Source organism: Acinonyx jubatus, chromosome E4 (genome assembly GCF_027475565.1).
Source record: "Acinonyx jubatus isolate Ajub_Pintada_27869175 chromosome E4, VMU_Ajub_asm_v1.0, whole genome shotgun sequence".
In the NCBI taxonomy this organism is placed as follows: Eukaryota; Metazoa; Chordata; class Mammalia; order Carnivora; family Felidae; genus Acinonyx; species Acinonyx jubatus.
The window spans coordinates 28,292,820-28,306,250 of record NC_069395.1 but is presented as its reverse complement, the minus strand read 5'-3'; the positions used below and the strand labels follow the sequence as shown (position 1 = coordinate 28,306,250).

At 58.3% G+C, this 13,431-nt stretch overlaps 2 protein-coding genes across 2 annotated transcripts in view; one reads left to right on the top strand and one right to left on the bottom strand.

Moving 5' to 3' along the window:
* The first annotated feature begins 728 nt into the window (after positions 1-728).
* SHISA4 (shisa family member 4) lies at positions 729-4,087 on the top strand. Its single transcript, XM_027074681.2, has 5 exons — positions 729-970; positions 1,261-1,429; positions 2,237-2,370; positions 3,197-3,361; positions 3,586-4,087. The coding sequence occupies exons 1-5, from the start codon at positions 898-900 to the stop codon at positions 3,630-3,632; spliced, it is 588 nt and encodes a 195-aa protein (XP_026930482.1). The 5' UTR covers positions 729-897; the 3' UTR covers positions 3,633-4,087.
* Positions 4,088-6,615: 2,528 nt separating this feature from the next.
* Positions 6,616-13,431, bottom strand: part of LMOD1 (leiomodin 1) — a 43,996-nt gene continuing 37,180 nt past the window's right edge. Inside the window, exons 2-4 of the mRNA XM_053209152.1 lie at positions 10,546-12,079; positions 7,332-7,480; positions 6,616-6,849 (exon numbers count right to left, since the gene is read on the bottom strand). Of these exons, the coding sequence (XP_053065127.1) occupies positions 6,616-6,849; positions 7,332-7,480; positions 10,546-12,079 (1,917 nt within the window). The remainder of the gene's footprint in view (positions 6,850-7,331; positions 7,481-10,545; positions 12,080-13,431) is intronic.

Here is a 13,431-nt window from a genome sequence, read left to right as displayed (position 1 = left end):
AGGGGATTGATTGGCTCCCCTCCCCCCAAAACACTGTCCCCACGGTAATTAACTCTTGTTCTCCCTATGCTCTCCTAGCCAATGCAGTGTTTGTGCAGGATTCACTGTGAAGGGTGTCTAGCTGGATGGGCTCCAGGTGGCCCCAGCGGCCTGTCATCCCGACTGATGAGGCCATGGGCTGGCGCATGCCAGCGCTGTCCACTCAGAGGGGGAAGGGTCCGTCTCAGGGAGCCAGTGCAGCTGGCAGAGTCCAGGTCTGTGGGCACCGCGGGGACAAAGCGGCTCTGAGCTGCCTCTCAATGGGTGCCTGTGTTCTGGGAATGGGGGCGGGGTGCTCTCAGCCTCTTTTCCCTCTTCTCCCGCCCCCCCTTCCCCGCAGGACGTCCTGGGCTGGACACTGGGGCAGAAGAGGTCCTGCCCCTCTAGGGTTGGCCCATGTGCCTGGGTGCTCGGAGATGGCACCAGGATCGGGGCTTCTGGGGTCCGGGATACTGATTGGGCCCAGGCGAGGGGCGGGCCCAGGGCACGGAGAGGCCTCCCTGGCCGCAGTGTCCAGCGGCCCGCTGTGGCCACGGTGGCTCTGGCGGGAGGTGCCACCTTGGAGCCGGGGGCGGGGCGCAGGGCAGTACCGGGCTGGGTGAGGGGCGCCCCGCTCCTGTGCCCGGGCCGGGTGGGCGTCGCCGGTGGGTGGCCCCCTGGGCCGGGCGCGGAGCGTGGGGGGGGCGGTGGGGGGGGGGCAGGGTTACCGCGGCCCGGGCCTTAGTCCCGCCCTCGCAGGAGGCGGGAGAGGAAACCGAGCCTGGCGGCGGGTTGGGCCCCGCAGCAGCTCCCGCCGGCCGGCTTCGTCCTGCGCTCCCTGCTCCCGGCGGCCGAGCCCGGCCGCGCCCAACCCCCGCCATGCGGCCCCCGGGGCTCTGCGGGGCCGCGCCGCTGGCCGCGGCCGCCCTCCTGGTGCTGGGGGCGCCCCTGGGTAAGGGGGTGCGCGGCGGGGTGGGCGCGGGGCTCCCTGGGTGCTGCCGGTGCTCAGGGAGCGGGAGGAGACACGGCCGGGAGGCTGGGCCATGGGCCGCTGACCCGGAGCGCGGGGTCAGCTCCGTCGAGAGGCCGCCGGGGCTCAGGGGCGGAGCGCCTCAGGGTGGCGACCAGGGGCAGCCCCCGCGTCCCGGGAGCCGGCGGGCTGGGAGCCTCGGGGAGCGGGGTAAGGGCGGACGGAAAGCTGGCCTGGTGGCCATGTCCCCCCTACCCCCGACCTGCCCGCAGCGCTGGCCGGCGAGGACTGCCTGTGGTACCTGGACCGGAATGGCTCCTGGCATCCAGGCTTTAACTGCGAGTTCACCTTCTGCTGCGGGACCTGCTACCATCGGTACTGCTGCAGAGACCTGACCTTGCTCATCACCGAGAGGCAGCAGAAGCACTGCCTGGCCTTCAGGTGGGCTCGCGTCCCCTCCATCCTCCTCTCAGGAGGCCCGCCTGGGCCTCCCCTGCTCCCCCCGACCGCCTCCTGCCCCTCTCCATGTCCACCTCCACAGCCTCAGCCCAAGCCCAGGACTCGGCTTGGGGACAAAGCTGGATGTTAGTGCTGGGGCCTGGGAGGTCCAGGAAAGGCGCATTAGCAACCCTCTCGGGCTTGGTGGAGAGTGTGTGCAGGGTCAAAACCCAGACCGGGGTGCGGCTTTGTGGAAGAAGCCCTAGCAAGAAGGCAGGAGTCTTGGGTTTGATTCCCAGGTCCAGTTCTCAGGCGTGTGCTCTTGGGGAAGACTCATCCTCTCATGGGTCATTATTTCCTCTTCATAAAATGAGGGGGTTGCCAAAATTAGTGGTTTTCAAACTTCTTTTTGAAGGGGACTGCTAATATACAAAAGGCGTAAGGAGACTGTGATGGGGGGGGGCGTTAAAAAAAAAAAAGGGCTCTAGATTATTTCTAAGGTGCCTTTCAATGCTAACATGTTCCAAGCCTAACCAATTGAGTTGTAGATGCCGGAGTGAGGAAGTGGGGTGCACACTACAACTCCCGGCATGCCTCACACTAGCCAGCCAGGCAGCATGGCCTTCTGGGAAATGGAGGTCCCCTAAGATCTCCTCCACAGGGACTGGGCAGAGCCCCTCAAGGAACCCCAAATCTCAGCTTGCTGTGGCCCCCTGCTGGCCAGGAGTTGGAGCACAGTTTTATGGCACCATAATGAGGACTCCCTCCTATGAGTGTTGGAAGGTGAGGGGACCTGTTCTTTGTCTAAAGTCCCAAGACCATAGCAGGCATCGCCTCCGCCGTGATCCTCTTTGTGGCTGTGGTTGCCACCACCATCTGCTGCTTCCTCTGTTCCTGCTGCTACCTGTACCGCCGGCGCCAGCATCTGCAGAGCCCATTTGAAGGTATGTGCAGGGCTGGGCGCGACGAACCTGGGATAGGCCGAGCTGAGCTGAACCCCACGACGGGCCCCGGAGAGTTCAAGGATGTGTGAATTGCACAGTAGGGCGTGCTTCTGCAGACACATACCGGCCAGCATGTAACCCCGGAAATAACGTTCCAGGGCCGTGTATGCGAACATCGGACTGCGTGTACACGTACCTGCATGCGTGTGAATGTTGAGATGTGCACGGCATGCCGTCTGCCGGCAGTGGTGTGTGTGCAGTGGGCACCTGCATGCACATGACTCTCGGAAAGCGCAGGAGGTGGGGTCTATGGTGGTGAGCACTAACTGGGTGTGCTCCAGTGTACAATGGAATGTGTGCCTGAGTGCCGGCACATGACTGCGGATCCGCCCAAACCCAATGGACACGGGACGCGTGACCCTGCATGGGGGGATCAGTGTGGGGGGGGAGGGGCTGGGGGAGGGACCCCTCCCCCCTTTGGTGGCAGCTCTGCTAGATTACAAGATACCAGCCCCGGGAGCTGCCCCCCTCCTTGCCTAAGTGGGACATTCCCCAGGCTGTGTTCTCTGGCTTGTGAGGCCTCTGAACCTGCCGAGGGGTGCAGACCTGCTAAACACACACTGACCCGCTGGGACCACGTGCACGGCTCCCTGTTCAACTCTGCCAAGCAAGGTCTGGGAGGCAAAGGCAGCAGATAGCCAGCCCGGAACCTGCCAGCACAGAGAGCAGGGGCCCAGTGGTGCCTACCTCGGTTTCTTGGGCAGGAGAAGGAGGCTTCCTCCCATGCAGGCGGAGCTCTGAATGCTGATCCTTGTCCCCCACCTAGGCCAGGAGATTCCAATGACAGGCATCCCAGTGCAGCCAGTGTACCCATACCCCCAGGACCCCAAAGCTGGCCCTGCACCCCCACAGCCTGGCTACATGTACCCTCCTAGCGGTCCTCCCCAGTATCCACTCTACCCGGCTGGGCCCCCTATCTACAACCCTGCAGGTAAGTGAGCAGTCTGGAGCCACTTGCTCCTGCCTGCCCCCTGCCCCTGTGCTGGGACCTCCCCTGCCCCTGTCTCCCCCTGAGTCCCTCTTCCAGACTTCTACCTCAGCTGGAAACATCCAGGCTACCTCTTCTGCATGGATCCTTCATGCCTCTGGGATTGGGGGTCACTTCACATCCTCCTGTGCCACCCCTGACCCTCACCCTGTCTCCTTGGCTTTCAGCTCCTCCCCCCTATATGCCACCACAGCCGTCCTACCCAGGAGCCTGAGGAACCAGCTGTGTCTCTGCTGCCCCTTCAGTGATGCCCCTCTCCTGTATCTGCATCTGGCCCTGGGGGCGGGCAGGGGTCCTCTATTCACCAGGCCCCAGAAAAAGCCAAACCCTGGGTCCTACTGGTGATGGAGCCCCAGGGAAGTAGACCAGGAGCTGAGCTGGAACTTGGCCATGAACGAAGGGTGGGTGGGGAGGGCTTAGAATCAGGGGACTCTTTTTACCTGGGGCAAGAGAAGGACATGAAAGCCTGGGTCAAAGCCCCTGCTTTCTCAGAGTCCTTCTACTCTCAAGATCCCAGCCAGGAAGGCTGGGACCCGTCCTGTTTGCTCACTGTGGGCTGGGGCAGGGTGGGGAGTGGGCTCCATCAGCAGTGGGCAGAAGCCCTGCCCCTGGCTGCCCCACTGGCCCGGACTCCAACATGCTGGATTAAAGCTGTAAAGCTGTAACTCATGTCGGTTGCCTAATTGGGTCCCTGCACACCTTCCAGGAGCTCTGCCTTCAGCTGGGCCCTGAGTGCTGCCGGTACCACATCCTTCGAGCAGGAAGGGCAGGTGCCAGGGCTGGAGCCCAGCACCACCCTTACCCCCCTTGCACAAGCAGAACCACCCCAGGCTAAGGGCTCCTTGAGCTGGTTCCCAAGCCAGTGAGATGGATCTTGCCACAACGGGCAAGAGGGTGCCCATTTGCATTACAGAGATTCCCCACTAGGGGTCAGGAGCCTGTGACATAGGGCACTGCAAATTGTACAAAGGCAGCTCCCCCTTTTCCAGCACACTTAGCTTCACACGTGGGTCCTGCCACTGGCTGACCTTGGGTGTGTCTCTGAAGGTCTCCAAGTCCCAGTTTTCTCAGTGATACGATGGGGATAATGCCTCAGGGCTGTCATGAGGGTAAAATATGTACATGAAACTGTGACCTCTGTCCTTCCTCATCAGAGAGGTTCTAGCACTAGAAGCCAAGTGGAGAGGCTGGGCCACCCAAGAGGCTGGTGCAAGGTGCTTCTGTCAGCTGCCTTGGATCATCAGGGGACCCTAAGACATCACGTCCCCCACTGAGCCAGGCAGCTGCCCCCACCCTTGGAGATGCGTGTGCATCTAGCTAGACCCTATCCCTTGCCTTGTTCCCTGAGGACCCGGTCCTTGTGATCGCAGGACTTGTCTGGTGACAGATCCAGGAAAGGAAATTTTATAGTTTTTAATTCAAGTGGGAAAAGTGCCAGCTCAGCTTGGCAACAGCACCACCAACCAAGCGTCTCCTTTCCCCAACACCCATATGCTCAACGCCTCCTTCCCTCACCCTCCAAGGTCCTCCAGCCCTGCAGCCTTGTCTTCCAGCTAGGTCCTGCATATGGCCATTGTGCTAACCATGCCCTCTGGTGCCCTCAGGAAGGCTCTTGTCACCCAGGCTGGAGGTGGGGAGCTCCTGGGTCAGCATCAGAAACAACTATGGAGAGAGGTCTGTCCGTGGATTTACAGTCTCCTCCCTTCCTGGTGAAATCTTCAGGGGGTCCAAGAGTCTGCCCCAGGAACTGACTGAGACAGAAAGAGAAAGCTAATGTGGGTGGGGACAGAGCTGGGGCTACAGCTGCAAATCTGCCTTCTCTCTGAGGATGGGGAAAAAAGGTGGGAGCTGGGGTTACAGAGTATCCTGGCTTCCAGTCTGCAAATTCTGCCTTCATTCACACTTTAGGAGAGAGGGTCATCAAGGTTTAGAACCCAATCTCCTTCCCCTCTCTCCCTTTCTCCCCCTCCCCACCCCCCTTCCTCCTGAAGCTGAGAGGTGGAGGAGATTGGCAGGACAAGGTTTCTGAGTTTCCCTAAGAAAAGAGGTGTAAATGAATGCACAGCCATGCCAGTCAGAATTAATTATCCTTAAGTCCACAATCTGGGGCCAATTAAAACTTGCTTTGTCGTCTGGGATGGAAGGCAGTTTTATCCCAGTCATAGCTGCCTCCCAGAAGGGTAGAATCTCCCCTCCCCAACATTTCCAGTCAATTAACTGCAAAGCACTGAGAATTCTAAGGAAAAGGGCGAAACTATGGTAGAATGGGGCTTTCACATGCCCCGAGCAGAGAGGAGGCCCCTCTCACATTCTCTAGTTCTGTAAATAGGGAACCCTCTGGAATCTCTCCCCAAGCTCTACATGTATGACCCCATCTCATCTGCTCATTCCCAGGGACATGGAGCCAGCAGGAGCACAGAGCTGTAGCTGTCCCTCCTATCACCTTGTTCAGCAGCCAGCACCCCTGGAAACCAGGCAGGCACCCTACAAGGGGAGCAAGATACAGGGCAGGAGGAGCAGTGACCCTCCATGATTGGGGTCTCCAACGGTGTAAATGGGGTCCTGCAGGGCTGTGAGGGCACACTGAGGACCCTAAGGGGGGAGGTCTGGGAGGCAGATGGAGGAGTGCTCTACACACAAGCAAGGGCACCTCTTGGCCACCTGTTCAGGCAGGGGAGAGGGGTGGCTGCGCTCAAAGGGGGAAGGCAGGGGTTCAGATGCAGGGAGAGAGCTAGGGCAGAGGGGAATGGGAATACAATGGGGGCCTGAGGAAGGAAAGGTTAGCAAGAAAGGGGAGCACTGCTGGGGGGGAGAGGTATAGAATGGGGGCAGCTGGAAAACGGACCCCTCAGGCAAGGAGTGAGGAAGGGTAGGTGTGATAAAGGAAGAGGAGGATGCACAGGGCGGGGACGAGGACGGGGGCTGGATGTGTGTGGGGGCGTGGGGGGGGGGGGCACTCACCAGGCCTGGACTCCAGGCCAGCAGCCTGCCCCCCTCACCACAGATGGCGCAAGCCCTAGCTGGGCCTCAGGCTTGAGGCCAGTCCGTGGAGGAGTGGGGAGCTGCAGGTGGGCGCGGTGGGGTAGGCAACACATGACACTCCAGGCTTGGAGATCCAGAAGCCCCACTAGGCGGGTGACCCGTGTCCAAATCTAATGCTTCTTCAAGAAGGCTGCATGAGTGGCCATGCGCCCAACTCACAGCGCCTGGGACTGGAGCCCCTCGCTCACACGCCTGTGGAGCTCCTGCGACAGAGAGTGGGGTATCTCAGTGGCCCCAGCCCCCGCCATCCCGCCCACGGCCAGCGGCCGGCGCCAGGGCCCGGGTCCGAGGCCTGCGGGGGCGGGGCCGGAAGGTGGGAAGAAGGTGCGACAGTGGGTGTGGGCGGGCCCAGGGGGCGGAGAGCCCGATGCGAAGACGCCCTCCGTTGCCTGGCGGGAGACACGGGATGTGGCTCCGGGAACCGATGGGGCCGGTAGGGTGAGGCGGCGCGGAGGAAATGGCGGAGGGAAGTCCCTCGGCTCAGGTGGGTAGGACGAACCCGGCGACGAGAGACGTGGGTTTGAATACGGCTGCGTCACCTTGTTCAAGTCATTTGCTGCCTTTGACTCTCATTATCTTCCCTGTGAAAGGCGGGCGAGGGACGAGGATAGATCCTGTCCGGCTCTTGCATCCTGGGTTTCATGAAGGGAAATCCTAGCAGACGGGCGCCAGCGGAGGCGAATGGGGCAAGTGGGCGGCGATGGGTGCGCCACTCGGCAGAAACGCGGCCCCCAGAGAGGCCGGTTTCTCACATTCAGCCCATCCATGAGCACACATGGCCGCTCGCTGCCAGGCGCTCCCCCCGTCCCTCCCAGGCGGCCGGAAGGCGCGACCCAGGCCACTGACCTGGCGCTGCGTCCAGTCTACCCACCTTCCCTGCCCTCCAGCGCAGCTCCGGCGCGCCCCTGGCGCCGCGGGAGAACCGGGACGCGGCCTGCCGGCAGGTGGCGCTCCGCTCCCGCATTAGGTTCCAAGGCATCAGAGGACGAATGACCTCACCAGCCTCGGCTCTACCCACCCCTCCGGAAGAGAGGAAGAGGGCAGAGAGCGGCGCTAATCCCTTGTTGTGTGTGGACAGAAAGTGTGTGTGTGTGTGTGTGTGTGTGCGTGCGCGCGCGCGCGCGCGGGCGCTTAGTCTGGCTAAATCTTGCTTGGTAGAAAGGGCTTCCTAAGGTGACAGTTTCTGTTGGAACCTTAAGACTTGGAGATCCTTCGTTCCGGTTTGGTTAGGCTTTCAGTGCTTTCCTGAGGCACCACGACCAGTCTCATTTCAGTAAGGGGATGAGGGGGACCTGTTATCAGATGTAGCTCTAGGAGCAGGAACTCGACCTGAGCTCTGTTTTTATTAGCTGTGTGATCATGGACCCGTAAGTTAACCTCTCTGGGCTGAACTTATCTGCAAAATGGAGATAATATTGGCATCCACCTCACAGAATTGAAAGAGCACCTGAAGCATCTTGCTAAAGCCTAGCAACCACAGACACAGGGTAAATGGAAGCCCTGGCTGCACTTAGCTCCAGGTAACACCCTTTGTGGGCCAGGAGGCGTCAAGCAGGGTTCTGTCTCCCCTCTCCTGGGCCCAGCCCTTGTTTTGGTTGTTGGGGCAGACAGGCGAGTGGGTGGAGGGAAAGGGCCACAGAGAAACCTGGGATCCAAGCTTTTTGCTCCCAGGACTAGCCTGCCTCTGTTTTTGGTCAGACCTAGCACAGCAATCCTCCTTCCTAGCAGGGACACCCCTTCCTTCCGCCCCGAAGATGGTGAAACTGCTGTGCTCCCTGCTCTTGAGGCAAAACCTGGAGACAAAAACTACCAGTGACCTAGACCCAAGGTGGCAGTCCCACGGTGCCAAGGGATGCTGGTACAGTTAAGCCACTCAAATCAGAAGGATGCTTTTGATGCACACCTGATGGAGGGCATGGGGGCACCATTAGGTCAGGAGAGAGCCTGCAGCTAGAGCAGGGGGGTGGTGACTGGGGACACTGGTAGGGGTGCTGCTCCCCAAATGGTCATTCACTTCTCTGCTCAGGGATGGCTGCCTTCCTGGGCTTGTGACTGCTGTGGGGAGCTGGCCCCAAGCCCACAGTTAGGAAGAGTCATGGAATGAGCATCCCCTGAACATGCCTAATATAGCCATCGCAGGGCCCTGTGCTCCACTCTGCCCCATCACCCCCAAAAGCGGCTCTGGCTAATGACTCCAGGCAGCAAGAATGGTCAGGAGTGGACCCTGGCTAAGGTCTAGTTTCCTTGGCCTGGTCCACCAGGTCAGTGGGGAGCCCTCTACTCAGGGCCGAGGTTTTCCCCTTGCACTGGACTTTCTGCAGAATGAACTTGTTATGTGGTCGACCCAAGATGGCATGGCAGGGAACCTGAGTGTCTAGAGTTCTCCACGGGGCCAGAGTGAGCATCAGCACCCTCAGTACGGTACAGAGGTGGGGCACAGTCATTCACAACTAAAGGCTTGTATATATTATCAAAATCTTATGGAAAAACAGATACACAGCTATTTATACAACAGCAGGTGGGTGTGAGGGAAACATCTGCTTTGGCATCAAACCTTCAGGACCAGCTGCCGTCTGTCCCTCTCCTCCCAGCTGGAGCCCACTCCCCACCAGGCACTTTCCATCCAGGCCAGCTGTCCCTGCCATGTCCTCTGACTAGCCCAGGAGGGGTTTCAGGGTGTCCTTAGCCCCTCCTCCTTCTCCCCTTGGGCCCTCATGCCCTCTCAATCTTCTGCCATTGCCCCACACAGAGGGCCACGGGCCCAGCAGCTTTGCCCCAAGGGCTCCTCAGAGGCCTGAATCCTGGCCCTGGAGGGCAGTGGGGCTGGGCTGGTTACGTGGTCCTGGTGGGACATCTTTCCTGAATCACCGGCCTTTTGCAACTTGACAGCTACTTGGGCCCCAGGCATGCCATCTTCTCAATGACACACTAAAAGGACTCTTCTTGTCCAGAAACCTCAGTTCCAGGTATAAAAGAAATTTTTGGAGAGCCTCAGAGACAAGAAAAGGAAAGTGAGAAGAGATCAGGCATCCTTCCTTGAACGTGGCCAGGCCTCTTGCTCTCCCACGGCAGAGTGGGGACATCCACAGCAGGTCAGCCAGGGCGGGGTGGGCGGGGTCTGTGCGGGCCTGGGAGGCAAGGCCTGGGCAGTCATGGCATTGGCAGACAGTGCCCCCCGGCAGTCTGGTCCTACTGAAGCAGTTTGGGCACCTCCACCTGTTAGGACAAAGCAGAGACAGTTTAGAGAAAGGAGTCCAGCAAAGGGCTCTCTGCAATTCAATGCGCCTCCTGTTCATACACCTCAATGTATGTTTGTGAAATGAGTAAATGAGGTATTGACACAGAGGAAGCATTTTTCCTTCTCTTTAAAAACTGGATGTCATCAAATGACCACGAGAATTACGCCTGAGCTTGTCTTTTATGTCATGGTGCCTAGCCCCAAATGATGTTGTGGGGGTAGGGTTAGCTGCCACCACCATCCAGTGAGACGGGCAGGTGACCATGGACTCTGTCACCAAAGATGGGGGGGAGGCAGAAGTTTGAGAAGAGGGGTCTCTAGGGATGGCTCATGTGTCTGTGGCACTGATTAGTCACCAGGAGATCCCCCTGAGGGCTGAATCTCCCAAAGACCTTTGGGATAAACAGATCTGTAGGACTAGGCTGGTCCTGAGAGGGAATTAGTAAAAGGGAGGTGGTTTTTGCTTTAGGAATGGGGGAGAGAAGACATGGTCGGGCCAGAGATGGAACTAGGATGTAGAGGCTCTGTCTCTATTTCTGGGAGAAACTGGTTTAGCTGCAGTGTGGAGAAGTTGAGGCACGGAGTGAGAGGCTCAAGGAAGCTCCTTAGAGGAAGGAGAGAGTCCTCTCCCCCTGTGGGGATCAGGTGTGGCCTGCCCAGAGGCAGGGGGATGGATGGCGTGGCCAGAAGCGCCCTACGGACAAGCAGTCTGTACACATGGCTCCTCCCATAGCCCCTCCTTGCTGGTTCACCCTCTCCTCCAGCCCCGCTGCCCCCCCATCCGCCCCCTCTCCTCCAGCCCTGCTGGCTTCCCTCTCTCCTCCAACCCTGCTGCCCCATCCCCTGCCCCCTCTCCTCCAACCCTGCTGCCCCCCCCTCTCCTCCAGCCCTGCTGGCCCCTGCCCACAACTACTTAACTTCTTGAGCTGCTTGAGGTTGCTGGAGCGAATAGCAGCCAGTAGCTGGTCGCGGGAGTTCTTCTCCTGGGCGGGGAGGACTTTGTCTCCCATCTTCCTCTGGGTAGCTGGTGACAAGGAGTTCTTCAGGTTCTCCATGATGAGGGGTGGGGCCAAGGGAGGTGGAGGCGGAGGTGGAGCGGCTGGAGCGCCCCCTTTCTTGGGCGAGTTCTTGGGCGAGGCCTTTGGAGATGGCTGGGGGGAGGGTTTGGGGGAGCCCTTGGCCAGCGCCCCTGACTTGGGCACCTCCAGCAGATCCTTCTTCTCCCCGCTGGCCTCCTGCGCCTGCCGTTGCTCCTGGAGCCGCTTTTGTCGCTGTTTGTCCATGTTGCGGCTGAGCAGGTTGGTGACCGTCATGCGGGGCCCAGCCAGCTCGAAATGGTAGCCCAGCTTGAGCAGGGTGGTGTTCTCCTTGAGCAGCTTGGCGATCTCCATCTCCGTCTTGCCGCCGCAGATGTGCCTCTGGTTGTGGAAGCGGAGCTCGGTCAGCGTGTTGTTCTGGAGGAGGGCCCGGAAGATGGCCAGGATGCCTTTGCCCGTGATGTGGTTAGAGTCCAGGTTCAGACTGGTGATGGTCTTGTTGGCCTTGAGCATGATGGCGATGGCGAAGGCCACGTGGTCATCGGCGCGCGTGTTGGCCAGGGCAAACACCTTGACCACAGTGTTGAACTCCAGAGCCTCGGTGAACCGGACCAAGATCTCATTCGTGATACAGTCTGAGTTGTTGACGTTCACCTCGGTCATCTCTGGGTCATTGTTCTTCACTCTCTCCAGAGGCTCATCAAATATGCTGGGGGCCGCTTCCTCCTCCGCCTTGGCAGGCCCTTCCGAGGGCTTGGTGGGGCTAGCGGGGGCCTGTTTCTCCAGGGCTTGGGTCTTGTTCTCTTCTTTGGGCTCCTTTTTATTTACGGACTCCTCTTTTTTCACTTTTTCATTCTCCCTTTTTGCATCCGTGTTCCCGCTTCCTCTTTTCACCTTCTCATCCTCCTTCCTGGCATCCACGGTCCTCCTCTCTCCTTTTCCCTTCCCGTCATCCTCTCTCTTACTCATCTCCTTCTCCTCTTTCTTCTTGTCTTTGTCTCTGCTTGGCCCCGTGCTTCTGTCACTGCCTTTCTTCTCTTCTTCCCTCCTTGGGGCTGCTGCCCTCTCCTCTCCCCTCCCCTCCTTCCCTGCCTCCTTTCTGTCCACCGCAGCCCTGACCCGACCCTTGTCAATACCCCTGATAAGCTTCTCCTCCTTGGGCTTCTCTCCACTTTTGCCATCGGCTTCATCTTTGTCTCTTGAGAAGCTTTTCTTTAAACCACCCCTCTTTGGCTCCTTCCCCAGGTCTGAGTCCTGTCTGGGGCCCAGGGTTTTTTTGCTGGCATCTCTGCCCCTTTCCTCTCCATTCTTGGCATCTGTCTTGGGCTCCACTTGCTTGTTTTCCTAAAAATTCAGAAAAGAAAAATAAACATGAAGAGCTGGCTACAGAGGGAGAGGAATGAGTATGGAGACAAGCACGGGGAGCATTTATATAACTGCCCTGGAGCCTCCAAAGCACTGTGTCCACTGAGAACACCATAAGCTGTTGTGGTGATTCAAGCTGTCACGGGTGATTTAGGAGGAATGCTTCCAGGGGTGCCTGGGTGGCTCAGTCGTTTAAACGACCGATTCTTGATTTCGGGTCAGGTCATGATCTCAAGGTCATGATCTCATGGTGGTAAGGTGAGGTGAGGTGAGATAGAGCCCCGCGTTGGGCTTTGCCTGGGTGTTGAGCCTGCTTAAGATTCTCTCCCTCCCCCTCCCCCTGCCCCTCCACAACTTGTGCGCGCACACACTCTGTCTCTCAAAAAAAATTGAACAAAAAAAAAAAAAAAAAAGGAATGCCTTGCTGAGCCATGTTGGAACCCAAGGTAAAAGGAAAAATCACTAATACTGGTCCTGTCTTTATTTAAAGCTGTGCATTTTTGGTTGTCATAGGTATTTTTGGCATTAAATTTGATTTTTAAAAATATCAGTTATCTTGATGACCAAGCTTTTTGGTGCCCCTTGCACTGTGTTCTAGGCAAGTGCCTTGCACACCTCACCCTAATGCTCACCCTGCTTCCAAAGGGTAGTAGGTCAGTGGTCTTCAGACACTGGGATTTTACAGCTAATACCTTTCTAAAGGAACAAAACAAAGTTAGAGGGACCAACATAGGGCTGCTAACATTTTATTTTACCAATTAAAGATATTTATGGGGGGGGGGGCTAGGTGGCTCCGTCAGTTGAGCATCTGACTCTTGATTTCATCTCAGGTCATGATCCCAGGGTCATGGGATTGAGCCCTGTGTTGGGCTCTTTGCCGAGTGTGGAGCCTGCTTGGGATTCTCTCTCTCTCTCCCTTCGCCCCTCTTCTCTGCTCTCTCTCTCTCAAAACAGGATATCTAGGGGCGCCTGGGTGGTGCAGTCGGTTAAGCGTCCGACTTCAGCCAGGTCACGATCTCGCGGTCCGTGAGTTCGAGCCCCGTGTCAGGCTCTGGGCTGATGGCTCGGAGCCTGGAGCCTGTTTCCGATTCTGTGTCTCCCTCTCTCTCTGCCCCTCCCCCGTTCATGCTCTGTCTCTCTCTGTCCCAAAAATTAAAAAAAAAAAACAAAACAAACAGGATATCTATAAATTGTATCTACTATTATCGTCTCATTGAAATAGGAAGGAGCTCACAGTAAAGAAGTAAGGTAGGGGCGCCTGGGTGGCTCAGTCACTTGAGTGGCTGACCTGATTTTGGCTCAGGTCATGATCTCACAGTTTGTGAGATCGA

Bases quoted from the DNA above. Each gene is read 5' to 3' on its own strand.
- SHISA4 (XM_027074681.2), top strand. From the start codon at position 898: ATGCGGCCCCCGGGGCTCTGCGGGGCCGCGCCGCTGGCCGCGGCCGCC. The intron at 1,430-2,236 runs GTGGGCTCGCGT...CTTTGTCTAAAG, and splicing joins AAGCACTGCCTGGCCTTCAG to TCCCAAGACCATAGCAGGCA. The intron at 3,362-3,585 runs GTAAGTGAGCAG...CTTGGCTTTCAG, and splicing joins CCCTATCTACAACCCTGCAG to CTCCTCCCCCCTATATGCCA.